Source organism: Nerophis ophidion, linkage group LG15 (genome assembly GCF_033978795.1).
Source record: "Nerophis ophidion isolate RoL-2023_Sa linkage group LG15, RoL_Noph_v1.0, whole genome shotgun sequence".
NCBI classification, from domain to species: Eukaryota; Metazoa; Chordata; class Actinopteri; order Syngnathiformes; family Syngnathidae; genus Nerophis; species Nerophis ophidion.
The window spans coordinates 16,644,893-16,664,788 of NC_084625.1; the positions used below are offsets into that span (position 1 = coordinate 16,644,893).

General features: G+C 44.8%; 1 protein-coding gene and 1 long non-coding RNA gene across 3 annotated transcripts in view; one reads left to right on the plus strand and one right to left on the minus strand.

Annotated features, from left to right (window-relative positions):
- The window catches only part of cnksr2a (connector enhancer of kinase suppressor of Ras 2a), a 100,893-nt gene that overhangs the window by 37,210 nt on the left and 43,787 nt on the right, over positions 1-19,896 (minus strand). For both annotated transcript variants that reach the window (XM_061921547.1, XM_061921548.1), the window contains exons 9-14: positions 19,638-19,784; positions 16,197-16,309; positions 15,962-16,113; positions 15,759-15,848; positions 10,559-10,773; positions 9,855-9,906 (exon numbers count right to left, since the gene is read on the minus strand). In XM_061921547.1, coding sequence (XP_061777531.1) covers positions 9,855-9,906; positions 10,559-10,773; positions 15,759-15,848; positions 15,962-16,113; positions 16,197-16,309; positions 19,638-19,784 — 769 coding nt within the window. The remainder of the gene's footprint in view (positions 1-9,854; positions 9,907-10,558; positions 10,774-15,758; positions 15,849-15,961; positions 16,114-16,196; positions 16,310-19,637; positions 19,785-19,896) is intronic.
- Positions 5,306-19,896, plus strand: part of LOC133569314 (uncharacterized) — a 59,020-nt gene continuing 44,429 nt past the window's right edge. The window contains exon 1 of the long non-coding RNA XR_009809792.1: positions 5,306-5,729. This is a non-coding gene — a long non-coding RNA (uncharacterized LOC133569314). The remainder of the gene's footprint in view (positions 5,730-19,896) is intronic.

A 19,896-nucleotide genomic window follows, 5' to 3' on the forward strand; every position in this document is an offset into this window, starting at 1 on the left:
CCTAAGCAGGGAAACCCAGACTTCCCTCTCCCCAGCCACTTCGTCTAGCTCTTCCCGGGGGATCCCGAGGCGTTCCCAGGCCAGCCGGGAGACATAGTCTTCCCAACGTGTCCTGGGTCTTCCCCGTGGTCTCCTACCGGTTGGACGTGCCCTAAACACCTACCTAGGGAGGCGTTCGGGTGGCATCCTGACCAGATGCCCGAACCACCTCATCTGGCTCCTCTCGATGTGAAGGAGCAGCGGCTTTACTTTGAGTCCCTCCCGGATGGCAGAGCTTCTCACCCTATCTCTAAGGGAGAGCCCCGCCACACGGCGGAGGAAACTCATTTCGGCCGCTTGTACCCGTGATCTTATCCTTTCGGTCATGACCCAAAGCTCATGACCATAGGTGAGGATGGGAACGTAGATCGACCGGTAAATTGAGAGCTTTGCCTTCCGGCTCAGCTCCTTCTTCACCACAACGGATCGGTACAACGTCCGCATTACTGAAGACGCCGCACCGATCCGCCTGTCGATCTCACGATCCACTCTTCCCTCACTCGTGAACAAGACTCCTAGGTACTTGAACTCCTCCACTTGGGGCAGGGTCCCCTCCCCAACCCGGAGATGGCATTTAACCCTTTTCCGGGCGAGAACCATGGACTCGGACTTGGAGGTGCTAATTCTCATTCCGGTCGCTTCACACTCGGCTGCGAACCGATCCAGCGAGAGCTGAAGATCCCGGTCAGATGAAGCCATCAGGACCACATCATCTGCAAAAGGCAGAGACCTAATCCTGCGGTTACCAAACCGGAACCCCTCAACGCCTTGACTGCGCCTAGAAATTCTGTCCATAAAAGTTATGAACAGAATCGGTGACAAAGGACAGCCTTGGCGGAGTCCAACCCTCACTGGAAATGTGTTCGACTTACTGCCGGCAATGCGGACCAAGCTCTGACACTGATCATACAGGGAGCGGACTGCCACAATAAGACATTCCGATACCCCATACTCTCTGAGCACTCCCCACAGGACTTCCCGAGGGACACGGTCGAATGCCTTCTCCAAGTCCACAAAGCACATGTAGACTGGTTGGGCAAACTCCCATGCACCCTCAAGAACCCTGCCGAGAGTATAGAGCTGGTCCACAGTTCCACGACCAGGACGAAAACCACACTGTTCCTCCTGAATCCGAGGTTCGACTATCCGACGTAGCCTCCTCTCCAGTACACCTGAATAAACCTTACCGGGAAGGCTGAGGAGTGTGATCCCACGATAGTTGGAACACACCCTCCGGTCCCCCTTCTTAAAGAGAGGAACCACCACCCCGGTCTGCCAATCCAGAGGTACCGCCCCCGATGTCCACGCGATGCTGCAAAGTCTTGTCAACCAAGACAGCCCTACAGCATCCAGAGCCTTAAGGAACTCCGGGCGGGTCTCGTCCACCCCTGGGGCCTTGCCACCGAGGAGCTTTTTAACTACCTCAGCGACCTCAGCCCCAGAAATAGGAGAGTCCACCACAGATTCCCCAGGCACTGCTTCCTCATAGGAAGACGTGTTGGTGGGATTGAGGAGGTCTTCGAAGTATTCCTTCCACCTGTCCACAACATCCGCAGTTGAGGTCAGCAGATCACCATCCGCACCATACACGGTGTTGATAGTGCACTGCTTCCCCTTCCTGAGGCGGCGGACGGTGGTCCAGAATCGCTTCGAAGCCGTCCGGAAGTCGTTTTCCATGGCTTCCCCGAACTCCTCCCATGTCCGAGTTTTTGCCTCCGCGACCGCTGAAGCTGCACACCGTTTGACCTGTCGGTACCTGTCCACTGCCTCCGGAGTCCTATGAGTCAAAAGGACCCGATAGGACTCCTTCTTCAGCTTGACGGCATCCCTCACCGCTGGTGTCCACCAGGGGGTTTTAGGATTGCCGCCCCGACAGGCACCAACTACCTTGCGGCCACAGCTCCGATCTGCCGCCTCGACAATAGAGGTGCGGAACATGGTCCACTCGGACTCAATGTCCAGCACCTCCCTCGTGACATGTTCAAAGTTCTTCCGGAGGTGGGAATTGAAACTTTGTCTGACAGGAGACTCTGCCAGACGTTCCCAGCAGACCCTCACAATGCGTTTGGGCCTCCCAGGTCTGTCCGGCATCCTCCCCCACCATCGCAGCCAACTCACCACCAGATGGTGATCGGTAGAAAGCTCCGCCCCTCTCTTCACCCGAGTGTCCAAAACATGAGGCCGCAAATCCGATGACACAACTACAAAGTCGATCATGGAACTGCGGCCTAGGGTGTCCTGGTGCCAAGTGCACATATGGACACCCTTATGTTTGAACATGGTGTTTGTTATGGACAAACTGTGACGAGCACAAAAGTCAAATAACAAAACACCACTCGGGTTCAGATCCGGGCGGCCATTCTTCCAAATCACGCCTCTCCAGGTTTCACTGTCGTTGCCAATGTGAGCGTTGAAGTCTCCCAGTAGGACAAGGGAATCACCCGGGGGAGCACTTTCCAGTACTCCCTCGAGTGTTCCCAAAAAGGGTGGGTAAGCACAAACAACAGTCAGGACCCGTTCCCCCACCCGAAGGCGGAGGGAGGCTACCCTTTCGTCCACCGGGTTGAACTCCAACGTACAGGCTTTGAGCCGGGGGGAAACAAGAATTGCCACCCCAGCCCGTCGCCTCTCACTGCCGGCAACGCCAGAGTGGAAGAGGGTCCAATCCCTCTCGAGAGAAGTGGTTCCAGAGCCCTTGCTGTGCGTCGAAGTGAGTCCGACTATATCCAGCCGGAATTTCTCAACTTCTCAGGCTCTTTACCCCCCAGTGACGTGACGTTCCACGTCCCAAGAGCTAGCTTCTGTAGCCGAGGATCGGACCGCCAAGTGCCCTGCCTTCGGCTGCCGCCCAGCTCACATTGCACCCGACCTCTATGGCCCCTGCTATGGGTGGTGAGCCCATTGGAGGGGTGACCCACGTTGCCTCTTCGGGCTGTGCCCGGCCGGGCCCCATGGGAACAGGCCCGGCCACCAGGCGCTCGCCATCGTGCCCCACCTCCGGGCCTGGCTCCAGAGGGGGGGCCCGGTGACCCGCGTCCGGGCGAGGGAAATCTGGGTCCATGATTTTTCTTCTTCATAAAGGTCATCGAGCTGCTCTTTGTCTGATCCCTCACCTAGAACCTGTTTGCCTTGGGAGACCCTACCAGGGGGCTTTATGCCCCCGGACAACATAGCTCCTAGGATCATTGGGACACGCAAACTCCTCTACCACGATAAGGTTGCAGCTCAGAGAGGAGATGAAATAACTTATTTACAATTAATCCAACAATAACTGAGTGGAAGCCTAAATGTATATTTTTATACATATATTGAATGAATGAATGGTTTATTTTGAGCCATGCAAACAAAACAAAAGAATGACATAAAATACAAAATAAATATATATATATACATTATTTTTACATCTACATTGAAAACATTACATGTTTTCAATGTAGAGTTCAAGATTGGCTCAAAAGGAAGTGGGAAGAAGTAAACTTATTTGGTCCCACCCCTATACATATACAGTATATATATACACAATATATAATACAATAATATATATAATATAATTCAATTCAGTGGTTGCTGCGTAGATGCGTATATCATCTATATATAATACATTTAAATTCACACACACTTACATATATACATATGTACACACACATATATACACAACACACACATATATACAATTTATATATATGTATACATCCATCCATCCCCATCCATTTTCTACCGCTTATTCCCTTTCGGGGTCGCGGGGGGCGCTGGCGCCTATTTCAGCTACAATCGGGCGGAAGGTGGGTTACACCCTGGACAAGTCACCACCTCATCGCAGGGCCAACACAGATAGACAGACAACATTCACACTCACATTCACACACTAGGGCCAATTTAGTGTTGCCAATCAACTTATCCCCAGGTGCATGTCTGGAAGTGGGAGGAAGCCGGAGTACCCGGAGGGAACCCACGCATTCACGGGGAGGACATGCAAACTCCACACAGAAAGATCCCGAGCCTGGATTTGAACCCAGGACTGCAGGACCTTCGTATTGTGAGGCAGACGCACTAACCCCTCTGCTACCGTGAAGCCCATGCTATATATCATCTATATATAATACATTTAAATTCACACACACTTACATATATACATATGTACACACACATATATACAACAACACACACATATATACAATTTATATATATACACATATATATATATACATACATACAATACATACATATACACACATAATCACATGCATACACACATACATATACTCAAAATACACACATTTCCATTATATACACACACACACACCTATATAAATACTATATATATAATATATTTTATATATATAATAATTTGTCTAAACATTATTAACAGTTTTTGGAGCCTATATTGTATTGTTTTTTATAATAGAAAATATGAAAATGGCCCCCCCTTACTTTGATTTTTCATTTTGCAGCCCTCAGTGGAAAAAGTTTGGACACCCCTGCTTTATAAACACAATACTAGTCCATTTCAAGTACTGAATAAGATTATTATTGCAGGGATGTAGAAATCCATCCATCCATTTTCTACCGCTTATTCCCTTTCGGGGTCGCGGGGGGCGCTGGCGCCTATCTCAGCTACAATCGGGCGGAAGGCGGGGTACACCCTGGACAAGTCGCCACCTCATCGCAAGGCCAACACAGATAGACAGACAACATTCACACTCACATTCACACACTAGGGCCAATTTAGTGTTGCCAATCAACCTATCCCCAGGTGCATGTCTTTGGAAGTGGGAGGTGCTGCATAATACTGAGAGCTGCTTCTGATGCTGCATGTGTGGGCGTACATAATGCAATGGCTTGTAGGTGGTTCATCTGATTTTATTTATGTTGTTTAGCAGAAAGATTTGCTCCACCTGGAAGTAAAAAAAGTGACTAATGTTTCAATACCTACTGAAAAAGAGGGGATTTATGCACCTCATTCCACGATTATTGGATAGCTCTTTCAGTGGCATTTGTGTTGTAAATACACAAACACAGATCTGTGCGGAAATATGCAGATGGAGATGAAGCTTTCAGAGTTTTTTTTTTTTTCATCATAGCAGATGGTGACACAAACCAAAGGCCGGCGGGACCAAAAAAACATGTTTATCGTCGCACACAAAGAGGAAAATAAAGGGATGTACAGTAGCTTAAGTGAGAGGAATGGATAAAATAAGTGAAGGCAGTCTAATACTCACAGGTGGGAGGCCTTACAATTAGCCATGTTGCTAACGTCATTGTTCACTTTTTCACCCAAACTTATGGCTTGGATTGAGATATGCTTTTCTTTCCCATTGGTCTGAAAACTATTAGAAGGAAGACATCTCTCAAGAGTAAAAACTTATTGCTTAATTGCCTCAGCTACCACTACTTCCGGAGTCGTTTGTTGACCTAACTGAGCTGACCAATCAGATTTTAGCTAAGAAAGACAATGGCAGCAGTATCGTGTTCTCTGATTGGAGGGCACAAATTGGTGGCGGAAATGCACAAAAAAATGGACAAAAAAAAGGAACCGCATTGTTCTCGAAGCTCGAACGATTTCGTTGACATATTTGCTCTTTTTTTCAAGCCAATTGGAGAAAAAACACAATTAAAAAAAAAAAAAGGAATCACTATTAATTTAATTAGCAACTGATGAACCGAATGAAAGAAAAAGGGAATGAGTGTTGGTGAGTATAACACGTGGTGTACATTGTTTTGTAATGGCTACGGTAGGTTCATTGAAATAGGCCACAGTGTGAAATAATGCACGCTCTTTGTCACTGTACTACATTACTTCCATTGACTATTTTCATCCAATTTCGTTTTACCATGAATTGATTTAAATGGACCCCGATTTAAACAAGTTGAAAAACTTATCAGGGTGTTACCATTTAGTGGTCAATTGTACAGAATATGTAACTATAACTTTGGGTGACTAAAGAGACTATTTCTTTAAAATATTCAGCTTTTTCTCATTACATTCTGATATTTTTTGCTGTTTTTTGCTTATATTTTTCCTTTTTTTTTTTTTTTTTTTAGTATTAGTATTGGAAAATACACAACTTTTTAAACTTTAGCAGAAATGCTAGGTAAATTTGCCCAAAGTATCAGATCGATATTGCCAATACCAGCCTGAATTGGATAGGAAAGAAAATCAGTGGTCCATCCATTTCCTACCGCTTATTCCCTTTCGGGGTCACGGGGGGCGCCTATCTCAGCTGCAATCGGGTGGAAGGCGGGGTACACCCTGGACAAGTCGCCACCTCATCGCAGGGCCAACACAGATAGACAGACAACATTCACACCCACATTCACACACTAGGGCCAATTTAGTGTTGCCAATCGACCTATCCCCAGGTGCATGTCTTTGGAAGTGGGAGGAAGCCGGAGTATCCGGAGGGAACCCACGCAATCACGGGGAGAACATGCAAACTCCATACAGAAACATCCCGAGCCTGGATTTGAACCCAGGACTGCAGGACCTTCGTATTGTGAGGCAGACGCACTAACCCCTCTACCACCGTGAAGCCCTAATCTATTCCCTTCTAGTTTATTTTCAAATGCTATATTCCTTGTGGGAAGCTCGGATTTGCAACAATGCGGCATCTGCATTGGAAATCAGAACGATGAGCTTCGAGTGGGTGAATCAGTGGTATCGCACATAACTAATAGATCAAGCAAAGAAGTCAAATTCTATTATGATCCATCCATCCATCATCTTCCGCTTATCCGAGGTCGGGTCGCGGGGGCAACAGCCTAAGCAGGGAAACCCAGACTTCCCTTTCCCCAGCCACTTCGTCTAGCTTTTCCCGGGGGATCCCGAGGCGTTCCCAGGCCAGCCGGGAGACATAGTCTTCCCAACGTGTCCTGGGTCTTCCCCGTGGCCTCCTACCGGTTGGACGTGCCCTAAACACCTCCCTAGGGAGGCGTTCGGGTGGCATCCTGACCAGATGCCCGAACCACCTCATCTGGCTCCTCTCGATGTGAAGGAGCAGCGGCTTTACTTTGAGTTCCTCCCGGATGGCAGAGCTTCTCACCCTATCTCTAAGGGAGAGCCCCGCCACACGGCGGAGGAAACTCATTTCGGCCGCTTGTACCCGTGATCTTATCCTTTCGGTCATGACCCAAAGCTCATGACCATAGGTGAGGATGGGAACGTAGATCGACCGGTAAATTGAGAGCTTTGCCTTCCGGCTCAGCTCCTTCTTCACCACAACGGATCGGTACAACGTCCGCATTACTGAAGACGCCGCACCGATCCGCCTGTCGATCTCACGATCCACTCTTCCCTCACTCGTGAACAAGACTCCTAGGTACTTGAACTCCTCTACTTGGGGCAGGGTCTCCTCCCCAACCCGGAGATGGCACTCCACCCTTTTCCGGGCGAGAACCATGGACTCGGACTTGGAGGTGCTGATTCTCATTCCGGTTGCTTCACACTCGGCTGCGAACCGATCCAGCGATATAGCTTCATCTGACCGGGATCTTCAGCTCTCCATTATGATCCACTTTTAAAAACTGTTCAAACTGAGTGTTTACGAAGTATAAGGAAGAAAAATTCTGATAAACATTTTGATCTTTATTTAAAATGAGATAATCTTATCTGTCTCATTTTTTAAATAATAACTTATTTAACTGTTTTTCAGACCTTCATTATTATTTACGGAGTTAAATTGTGTACAAATAGATAGATAGATAGTACTTTATTGAGAACAGGAAGTAAATTAAATGTGTTATTAATCGCTATGAATCGCTACTTCTTTTCAGACATGTTGTAAAGAGAAACTGGAACTTTTGACTTATCATATCGTAACTTTATGCATGTTCGAAATAAACCTAAACCATAATATTACAAATTGTTACAACAATTGTTACAATTGTTGTTACAACTCCGTACTTTAGGTGGCGTTAGGCCTGGGCGATATATCGCGTTTGTAAGATATATCGATATATTTTTAAACAAGATATTAATTAAGAAAGTATCGGAGCATAAATACAATTTATTTCACGTTAAATTGACCAAACGCCGCTTATTTATTGTGTTCCTTGTTCTCCGTCACTCCCTCTCATGGGCTATTAAACCCGTTCCCTTCCTCCTTCAAAGACGTGCTTGCACGTATAAGAACATCCATGATTGTTTGGTTGTTTACTATGATGAGTCACGATTGGTTGTGATTAGGCTAATCAGAGGCAAGATAGGGTGGGTAATCGAACCAGGAAGGGAAATCACAACAGACATCCCAAATGACACGAGAGAGTAGTAGAAGAGAAGAGCGATTTACATATTTCAAAAACTAGTAGAAGACGGCAAAGGGATTCTCTTCTTTAGATTTTTTTTTAAGCAATGTACATGACGTTAACCATGAATTGATTAACGTGGACCCCGACGTTAATCAATTCATTGAAAATTGATTAACTTATTCGGGTGTTACCATTTAGTGGTCAATTGTACGGAATATGTACTGAACTGTGCGATCTACTAATAAAAGTTTCAATCAATCAATCAATCAATCAATCAGATGTCCAGGAAACCCACAATGCATCTATTTTGCCACATTTGGACAAATGTATGCGTCTGGATAAAACATTCATTTGAGTTGTTTACCATGTAAGCCCAAATCCAAACTGTTCTCGAGAAATGCTGCCAAAAAGGTATTATTTGCACAGCTATGTTATTTATTTTACGTAGAAAGAAAATGTTTCTATTTTATTTGTGTTATGTAATTCAGTTTATTTTATGTGCTGTCAATACCCACCTTGACGAACTGGCTTAATAAACACAGAAAAGTTGTCATTTACTTCAATTTCAGTGAATCTCGCTCAAAAATCAATATCTTTATATGTATACTTTCACCGGAAATAATATCGAGATATACATTGAATATCGAGTTTTAAGTAAAAATATATCGAGATATACCTTTTTATCCGTATCGCCCAGCCGTAGGTGGCGTTATGCATCTTAACTCTGCTTGTTGACAAGGACTAAAACAATGGAGCAGGAGCGAGTGATCAGATATAACTTCAGATACATTTCTCTTTTCTCTATCCTATTAACCTTCCTCTTGTGTTAGCTTTCTGTTACCATCTCTTATGTTAACGGGTCGGTTTTGACCCATGTCTTAAATCCGCTGTAAAATACACTAAAAACAATTATCTATCATCCAATTTGTTTCTCATCTCTTGGTTACCTTGTTAGGCTTCCTTATTCATGAAAATATTGGTTTTAATATTTTTGGTGTGGGCCATCTGGCCTTTTTTTGTCAGCATACCCCTCGATTTCAATTAAAAAAATGGCAAAATGAACCTCAAGAGAATCGTATGAATAAATAAATGTTGTTGTGTTACCTGACTATTACTGAGGGGTATTAGAACACATCTCTTAAATGAGTTGTATTTATTTTTTAATTTTAATAATTTTACACTGAATTGATCTTTGTTTGTTTTTGTGCTGGATAACAAGGTAAAATGAGAATCCCCTAAAGGTCACATGATTGGGAGAGGAGCTGGCTGTCAGTTTTGGCTCTAATTATTGCTTGATAATCTTATTTTTATAACTGGGTCGAAACCGACCCTTAAAACACCAAGGTCAAAATTTCAACCAGACCATTTTATAATTTAGTGGAAAAAAAAAAGTTTTATTTTGTTGAAATAGAAGTTCCTGACAAAGTCAAAAAGCCTTGATGCAAAAAAATAAATTTGTGTTTCTTTTATGCATTTAAAAACGAAAACGGGTTGGTGCCAACCCTAACACAAGACTAAGGCTAAATCAACCAAACATGTAAACACATCCTCAAAGCGGCGGCTTTGCTCACCTTTATTTTTCTTGCGAGTCTTTGTCTGTAGCGACGAGGCCTGTTGGTACGTCTGCCAAAGGAAGCAGAAAAGAAGAGGGTCAGGATGTTAATAATCTTGGTGACCTTTTTGGCTGCACAGAATCTTGGGTAGTAAAGATGATGGATGATTGAGGAGCAAGGAGAGCAGGCAGAGGACACACGAGAGGGAAAATAATTTGCAGATCTTCTAAACATAGATCAGCGATAGAGGTGGGGCGCGAGAGGGCGTCGTGCCGATGATGGAAGTGTGAGCAGTTTATCAAGTAAATCGTGGCCGTTGATATTAAAAGGTGACCTCCCGACAGATCCCCGTGGGAGAACATGAACAGCGACAACGTCACAGCGTGGCAAATATTGGCGCCTGGAGCTCAGCTATTCACGGCCCGCCGCTCGCCAAAGACGCACAACAAGGGCCCGCCCACGCCCACTGACGCGCCATCTGCTATCGCAGCAGCAGCCGTCGCGTATGCACCAAAACGCGCACGTAAACAGTTCTCCAAGAGATGCTGTCAAGATGTAAAAGATCAGCGTCGGCCTCGCCGTCTGTCTGCAGACGGACATGACGCGTCAGCATTCGCGAAAGTCCCGCTCCAGAACAGCGTGAAGGGCGGAGCTTAAGCCATGTGGTTGACCTGGTTGTTATTAAACCTGACAGTTTGGTGAGGAAAAAGGAGGCGGCTTACGTGATAAATGGAGGCGGGGTCTCTCGGTGGCGACTCTCTCTGGTTTGCCTGGAGGATGTAGTGGGAGGGACTTTGGCTGTGGTGGCTGCGCCTTTTGGCGCGCTTGGCAGTGTCATTGGACCGCTTGCCCGGGCGGGCCGTGTGGGAGGCGTAGTCGTCGGAGCCAAGTCGCTCGTCGGCCCCCGGCAGGCCCACGTAGCGCATCAGCGTCGCTTCTGTGAGAGCAACCAACCCACCGTGTTAGAGCAGGATCGTGTGTCATTTAGACTTTGTTTTGACCAAAAAATGGAGTTCACACTGATAGGGGGGAAAATACCATAGATGTAGGGATAAGTATCCAATCCAGTCCTTTTTTTTTTTGGCATAGTGCAGTGATTCACATAAAATCCAACGCTTCCATATTTAGGTACTTAGGTTGCGCATGACACACACCCAGTTGACGGTTGCATTTTTGCACTTTGCAATCACTCCAGCACAACTGAGAGCGGACACAGCCAAACTACCTCTAGGTATTGTTGCATTTTTCAATGCCAACAGAGACATTGACTCAAAAAACGCTCCAATGTAAGTAAAGTAAAGCTCTACTTCAGGGGTCGGCAACCCAAAATGTTGAAAGAGCCATATTGGACCAAAAATACAAAAACAAATCTGTCTGGAGCCACAAAACAAATGTAAAAGCCATATTACATACAGATAGTGTGTCATGAGATATACATTTAATTAATTAAATGATAAATGGGTTGTACTTGTATAGCGCTTTTCTACCTTCAAGATACTCAAAGCGCGTTGACACTACTTCCACATTTACCCATTCACACACACATTCACACACTGATGGAGGGAGCTGCCATGCAAGGCGCTAACCAGCACCCATCAGGAGCAAGGGTGAAGTGTCTTGCTCAGGACACAACGGACGTGACGAGGTTGGTACTAGGTGGGGATTGAACCAGGGACCCTCGGGTTGCGCTCGTCCACTCTACCACTGCGCCACGCCGTTAAAAGAAACTACATGAGCTCAACTATAGCTACAAATGAGGCATAATGATGCAATTGTACACATAGCTAGCCTAAATAGCATGTTAGCATCGATTTGCTTGCTGTCATGCAGGGACCAAATATGCCCGATTAGCATTCCACACAAGTCAATAACATCAACAAAACTCCAATTTGTGTATTCACACACAACATTAAAAGTCTGGTTGACAAAATGAGACAGAAAAATAAGTGGCATAAAACACGTCCTAGAAAGTCGGAGAAAGTTGTACATGTAAACAAACCACTGTGAGTTCAAAGACCGCCAAAATGAGTAGGAAAAAATGGCGCTCGCCAAATACTCGAATCAGTGAAGCATGTTTAATACAAACAGTGTGCTTTATAACAATTAGGGAGGTTTGTGTCCTATTTGTCCTCCTACAGAAACCATATTCAAACAAAAAATATATTTTTCCCTTCATCTTTTTCCATTTGAAAAAGCTCCAGAAAGCCACTAGGGCGGCACTAAAGAGCCGCATGCGGCTATAGAGCCGCGGGTTGCCGACCCCCGCTCTACTTGTACCAAAAAATCGCTAGCTTGATGCTATCATACATTGACTTTGCTGTTGACATGCTACTGATTAATATTAGCAACTTTACATGATGATTTTAACACCTCCAAATGTGTTAATGAAAACTATAACGAAAATGTACGTTAAAATCAAACAGTTGTTGCATAATAAGTACAACACTTACAGTATTGAAACTTTTTAAGGTGCAACAGAACACACCATAATCTAAACATTACTGGCATTTAACGTCTTGGTCTTGCAACTTTAATTGCAGCTTAGTGTAATACCTGCAATTAAGACTCAAATGTCATAATTAAACAATATAGAACAACTAGACAGCATTTAATCAGAACAATTTTAAATGTTACAATAAAAAAATGAGATTTTATTATCAAAAACACTTACTATTTATCAACGCACTGAAAAGTGCCGAAAATTGGTACTGGTCAATACCGGTATCGATTCCCAGGTACCAGGCCATGATACCGTATCGGTTCAAATGTGAACGGTACACATCCCTACATGAATGTCAGGCTTTTTTCACAGCCATGCTATCACACTATAACACTTGGCCTCTTTTGTCTGAGTGCCCAGTCGGTGCCTGCTGCCTTTTGTGCAGAGGGTATGGGTTCAATTCCCAACTTTGGCCCCAACAACCTTGCTGTTGGAGATATTCTAAGCCCGGATAAAAGGGAGGGTAGCGTCAGGAAGAGCATGCACAGTTGACAAACTGGGGCTGTTTAAGTTAACTCAGGCGATTAATTAGGCATAAACACAGATTAATCGCACAATTTATTTTGACCGCACTTGCTCCTTTACACCAACCGCGGATGGTTACCTGAAAGGTGGAGCAGGTCGTTATAGGGTCAGTGATCAGGTCAATGCAAAGATGAGTGAGAAGGCTCTAAATCAGTGGTTCTCAATTTGGGGTACGCGTACCCCTGGGGGTACTTGAAGGTATGCCAAGGGGTACGTGATATTTAAAAAAAATATTCTAAAAATAGCAATGATTCAAAAATCCTTTTTAAATATATTTTTTGAATAATACTTTAACAAAATATGAATGTAAGTTCATAAACTGTGAAAAGAAATGCAACAATGCAATATTCAGTGTCGACAGCTAGATTTTTTGTGGACATGTTCCATAAATATTGATGTTAAAGATTTCTTTTTTTGTGAAGAAATGTTCAGAATTAAGTTCATCAATCCAGATGGATCTCTATTACAATCCCCAAAGAGGGCACTTTAAAGGCCTACTGAAACCCACTACTACCCACCACGCAGTCTGATAGTTTATACTAATGATGAAATATTAACATTGCAACACATGCCAATACGGCTTTTTTAGTTTACTAAATTACAATTTTAAATTTCCCGGGAGTTTCGTTTTGGAAACGTCGTGTAATGATGACGTGTACGCAGGACGTCTGGGGTTTTTAGGCAGTATGAGCACTATGCACACACACAGGTAAAAGTCGTCTGCTTTAACGGCATAATTACACAGTATTTTGGAGATCTGTGTTGTTGAATCTTTTGCAATTTGTTCAATTAATATTGGAGAAGTCACAGTAGAAAGATGGAGTTTGGAAGCTTTAGCCTTTAGCCACACAAACACACGGTGATTCCTTGTTTAAAATTCCCAGAGCTGAAACTGTACTATGGATCAGAGCGCGGTCAAGTCAACATGGATCCCGACCAAATGTCAATCAGCAGGTTTCGGTGAAAAAATTGTGGTTAAAAAGTCGCCACATACCGGATATCAGCTGAGCTTGTGTCGTCCGTACAGCTGCCGTCGACACGCGTGAGACAAGGCGTCAACACACCCGTGGACAAACCACTCCGACTATCAGGTAATATTAAACTCGCTAAAACACTAGCAACACAATAGAAAGATAAGGGATTTCCCAGAATTATCCTAGTAAATGTGATTAAAAACATCGGAATACGTCCCAATGCTATCGCTATCAATATCCTCAAACACGAATCTTTCATCCTCGCTGAAATTAATGGGGAAATTGTCGTTTTCTCGGTCCGAATAACTGTTTTTGTTGGAGGCTCCCATTAAAATCAATGTGAATATGTGAGGAGCCCCCACACGGGTGACGTCATCGTCTGCTACTCCTGGTAAAGGCGAGGCTTTTTCAGGAAGTACCAAAAGTGGCGAACTTTATCGTCTATTTTCTCTACTAAATCCTTTCAGCAAAAATATGGCAATATCGCGAAATGATCAAGTATGACACATAGAATGGACCTGCTATCCCCGTTTAAATAAGAAAATCTTATTTCAGTAGGCCTTTAAGTTGATGATTACTTCTATGTGTAGAAATCTTTATTTATAATTGAATCACTAGTTATTTTTATATCTTTTTTCTCAAATAGTTCAAGAAAGACCACTACAAATGAGCAATATTTTGCACTGTTATAGAATCGTAAACTGATGACATAGTGCTGTATTTTACTTCTTTATCTGTTTTTTTCAATCAAAAATGCTTTGCTCTGATTAGGGGGTACTTGAATTAAAAAAAATGTTCACAGCGGTTACATCACTGAAAAAAGGTTGAGAACCACTGCTCTATATGGTGTGCTTGCCAGCTAATTTTACAGTACTTTGAATGAAACTGAATAACACAAATGACGTAAAACATTTAAAAAAATGTTCCCATATGACCGAAAGGACAAGATCATGGATACAAGCAGACAAAATGAGTTTCCTCTGCCGGTTGGCAAGGCTCTCCCTTAAGAGATAGGGTGAGAAGCTCTGCCATCTAGGGGGAGCTCAAAGTATAGCCGCTGCTCCTCCACATCGAAAGGAGCCAAATGAGGTTGTTCGGGCATCTGGTCAGGATGACACCCTAACGCTGCCCTAGGGAGGTGTTTAGGCCACAGGGAAGACCCAGGACACGTTGGGAAGACTATGTCTCCCGGCTGGCCTGGGAACGCCTCGGGATCCCCCGGGAAGAGCTGGATGAAGTGGCTGGGGAGAGGAAAGTCTGGGCTTCTCTGCTTAGGCTGCTGCCCTCGCGACCCGACCTCGGATAAGCGGAAGAAGATGGATGGATGGATGATTCCTGTATGACATTCTGACGATAAAATTGCATTTGCGTGAATATATTGAAGTCCTTTTTTAAAGTTAATTTAAATTATGCACATGAAATTTACTGCGGGTATTCTTGATTCAACAAAATGAAAACTAATCAAATCACCAAAACAACGAGTGCGGCCTGATGCTATGAAGACTTATCGATAAATATGTCCGGTCAACTCCCTAATTTGTGCATATTTTGTTCCCCCATGCCACCAGAGAGGATGCTCGCGTCTCCTTATTGATACCTCCAGTTTCCCTCCTTGTCCTGGCTTGGTTGCTAGGCAGCGAGCGGGCAGCCAAAAGAAGCAGACGCTGACAAGCACTGCTGTCAGCGTTGCCATGGCAACTGCGTGAAGGGATTCAGGTGGAGGTCAGGAAGAATAGTCTATGGATCATAATATTTCCCCCCTCCGGGCCACCAGTCTTTCATTTTCTGAACCAACTATCTTCCTTTCGCTGTGCTTATGCTAATCACAGGGAATATTGGGAGTGCAGCATGGCGGTGCATCGAGCTCCGTAAACCTCCTCATATTGCGGCGAGGCGGCGACTTTTTGACTGAGTTATACTCACCTCTGCGGGTTTCTCTCTTAAGCTTGGCGGGGTCTTCGTAGTCGCCCCCCCAGTTGCACTCCACAGGCATGGAGATAGGCCGGAGCCTGCCTGTAAGCAGCCATCCACAATGAGAGCCTGGTCACTTCCCTCGCTTGGGAATGGATCGGAAGTTGTTCACAGCTTGGTGATTGTTTTTGTCAAGTGGACAATGAACTGGGTACCATATGTAGGCGTGGTGCAGTAAACCGGCTCCTCGTCTTCTCGCCGCTGAGACTCTTGATCCAGGAAGGAGTTGGGCGAATCGGACCGTTTGGCGACGCCCCCGCCGTGGCCGCGGGACACTTCGTCACCAGACAAGGCGCCCGTCTCGTCTCTATGGCAACAACAAACGCACGGAAAGTCAAAGATAAGCAGAGACCGAAGAAAAAGTCCCAAATCCTTGTTGGGACTCCTTACCTGGGGGCGTAGGGTTCCATGGGTGGAGGTGGAATGTAAAGATCCTGGAGGGCGGAGCTCTTGGTGGGGGTGTTTGAGGGCGTGGCTGAACTGCTGCCCGGGCTTCTGGTTGGCTGCAAAAAGTTGAATACCGCCACTACTTAAATGACAGTACCTCCCAGTAATGCAAACACTTTATAACCACGGAAATAAGTAGAAAAATGACAACTAGAGCAAGGAATGGGACTTAAAGGCCTACTGAAACCCACTACTACCGACCACGCAGTCTGATAGTTTATATATCAATGATGATATATTAACATTGCAACACATGCCAATACGGCCCTTTTAGTTTACTAAATTGCAATTTTAAATTTCCCGTGAAGTGTCATGTTGAAAACGTCGCGGTATGATGACGCGTGCGTTTGACGTCACCGGTTGTAGCGGACATTATTTTCCAGCCCAATCCAAGCTATAATTAGTCTGCTTTAATCGCATAATTACACAGTATTCTGGACATCTGTGGTGCTGAATGTTTTGAAATTTGTTCAATTAATAATGGAGAAGTCAAAGTAGAAAGATGGAGGTGGGAAGCTTTTAGCCTTTAGCCACACAAACACACGGTGTTTCCTTGTTTAAAATTCCCGGAGGTGAAGCTTTACTATGGATCAGAGCGGTCAAGCGAACATGGATCCCGACTACATGTCAACAGGCAGTTTTCGGTAAGAAAATTGTGGTAATAAGTCGCCTCTTACCGGAGACATCAGCGGCGCTTCCGTCCTGCTGCAGCTGCTTGACTCTGGCGTCAACACACCCGTGGCCACACCCCTCCGACTTTCAGGTACTATTTAATCTCACTAAAACACTAGCAACACAATAGGCAGATAAGGGATTTTCCAGAATTATCCTAGTAAATGTGTCTAATAACATCTGAATCGCTCCCACTGCAGTCGCCTTTTTTTTTAAACTTTTTTTTTCTTTCTAGTCCTTCACTCTAAATTTCCTCATCCATGAATCTTTTATCCTCGCTCAAATTAATGGGGAAATTGTTGCTTTCTCGGTTCGAATAGCTCTAGCTGCTGCTGGCTAAGATTGTAAACAATGTGAGGATGTGAGTAGCCCCAAAACCCGTGACGTCACGCGCACATCGTCTGCTACTTCCGGTAAAGGCAAGGCGTTTTTATTAGCGACCAAAAGTTGCGAACTTTATCGTCGATGTTCTCTACTAAGTCCTTTCAGCAAAAATATGGCAATATCGCGAAATGATCAAGTATGACACATAGAATGGACCTGCTATCCCTGTTTAAATAAGAAAATCTCATTTCAGTAGGCCTTTAAAATAAATGTTAATGCAGATAGACTTAGACCTAAACTTTGACTTCATTTTATTGTCATTAAAATTTAAACTTTACAGTACAGATTACAACAAAATTTTGCTGCTTTAACTCGTTGTAGTGCAGGATAAAAGAGCAATAAGGTGCAGATATAAATATATTACTGTACAGATACAGTTAATATATTGCACTTTGCATATGCATTGACGTTTATCCTGTGAGTTAATCCATTTTTGGGGGGAGGGAATTGAGGGTATTATTATGATGCGTTCAATAGTCGTCTGGCCTGACGGAAGAAGCTGTTACAGAACCTGGAGGTTCTGCTACAAAGCCTGCGGAACTTCTTTCTAGAGTGAAAACAGTCCTTGATGGGAATCTCTACAGTGGCTTTTTGCGATTTCCCGAATAGGAGGAAGAGGTAAAAGATCCTGGTAAAGGTACAAATGGAGGAACTTGCTTCTTTTAACCATAATTGTCTATTTCCACTGAGACCAAGTGGGGCAGAGACCTGCCTGATTCTTGCTGTGTGGCAGTAGTTCACCTTGTAATACACTATATTGCCCCCTGCAGGACTGGAGTGGAACACTATTGCCTATTAAACATCCCATCCATCCATTTTTCTACCGCTTATTCCCTTTCGGGGTCGCGGGGGGCGCTGGCGCCTATCTCAGCTACAATCGGGCGGAAGGCGGGGTACACCCTGGACATGTCGCCACCTCATCACAGGGCCAACACAGATAGACAGACAACATTCACACTCACATTCACACACTAGGAACCATTTAGTGTTGCCAATCAACCTATCCCCAGGTGCATGTCTTTAACAGTTAAGCACAAATGACTGGATTCATCAGGGCAGCAAATATTACAAAAAAGCTTTGATTTATATTCTGTTGCTTCAAATCATTGTTAAATGTTATGTAACTTATAAAAAATGACCAAATCCGGACCGCACAGAATATGCGGACATAAATTCTGCAGGGCCGCTGCAAAAGATCACGCATCAGTGCGGCGGTGATATGTATGCAGTAGAGATGCGTGGTTTGCGGTCTCATCCGCGGAGTCCGCGGATAAACCGCGGGTCGGGCGGGTGACATGACGAAAAAATAGATTTATTTAGATTCGGGCGGGTGGCGGTTGAACCATCCGGAAATATTTGATATACATGGTTCTGGGATCGGTATCCTTTGCCATTCAAAGAGCCATTCAAGACCCGTGTCACAAAGCGAAGAAGACAATAGGAGACCCAAATATTCTCTAGAATGACTGCCGGAAGTCACCCAGATAATAAGTATTAGGGATTAAGGAGTGCTATGAAGCCATTGACTTTGTCGCCTTCTACAACATGTACGATCTGCTTGTCAGTCCAGCATCATGTTGTGTGTGGCTTCCGCGGCAACACGCACACGACTGCAAGGCATACTGGGGGACACAGAGTACACTAATGGTTGTGATATAAACAATTGTAACACTCCTAGTAATATGCGCCACGCTGTGAAGCCACACCAAACAAGATTGACAAACACATTTCGGGAGAACATCCTTCCAGTAACACAACATAAACGCAACACAACAAATACCCAGAATCCTATGTATCCATGACTGACTATTTTATACACCCCGCTAGCAGCAAACCCAGAAAAACCGTACAATTACATACAGGGTTTGCAGTATAACTCCCCTTTGTTGGCTCATTTATTGCTAATTAAAACATTGTGCTGAGCAGGTTAATGGTCCCAATTTAGGAATGCTGTAAACACCACGTAATTTTTTTTTTGGACTAGATATGCTCATGCAATCAAGGACAAAAGAACGACTATGTGTAATGCAACACAAACAAACCTTTGGCTTAGAGACTGAAATAGCAGCTTTGTGTTTGCGTGGCTAATCATAGTTAATTATGGATTTACTTTTGCTAATTTGCGACAACACAGAGAATGACAGTGGACAGTGTGCATAGTCGTGCCCTCTGGTGGGATTTGTCTGGCAAACAAAATCAGCCCTCTGACCTAATTAGACGCTTCAGCTGAAGCTCGTGTGATGCGAGCCCGCCAGGGATAAAGTGGGCCAGTTCTTAATAAAGTCTATAAAAGGTACAGTAGAGCCGGTCCCCCCCCACTCCTCCCACCTGCAGAGCCAGGGGCTTCCATCGCATGTTCTTGAGCAGGGCCGGAGCCGAGCTGAGCGTACTCTGCGGACGCTTTTTCAAGGTCAGGGACACGACGCCCTTGTCGGCCCGCAGCGAGCCCACCAGGTTGCGCAGCTGCCAGCCCACCTGGAGGAAAAGGGACGAAGGGAAAAGAAGCTTTGTGAAGGTTGGGTTTTAGCTGGTGTGCTGGCTCCTTCTGTGCAGGTGGAGGTGGTGGCTATCTATAGAGTGTGACGTT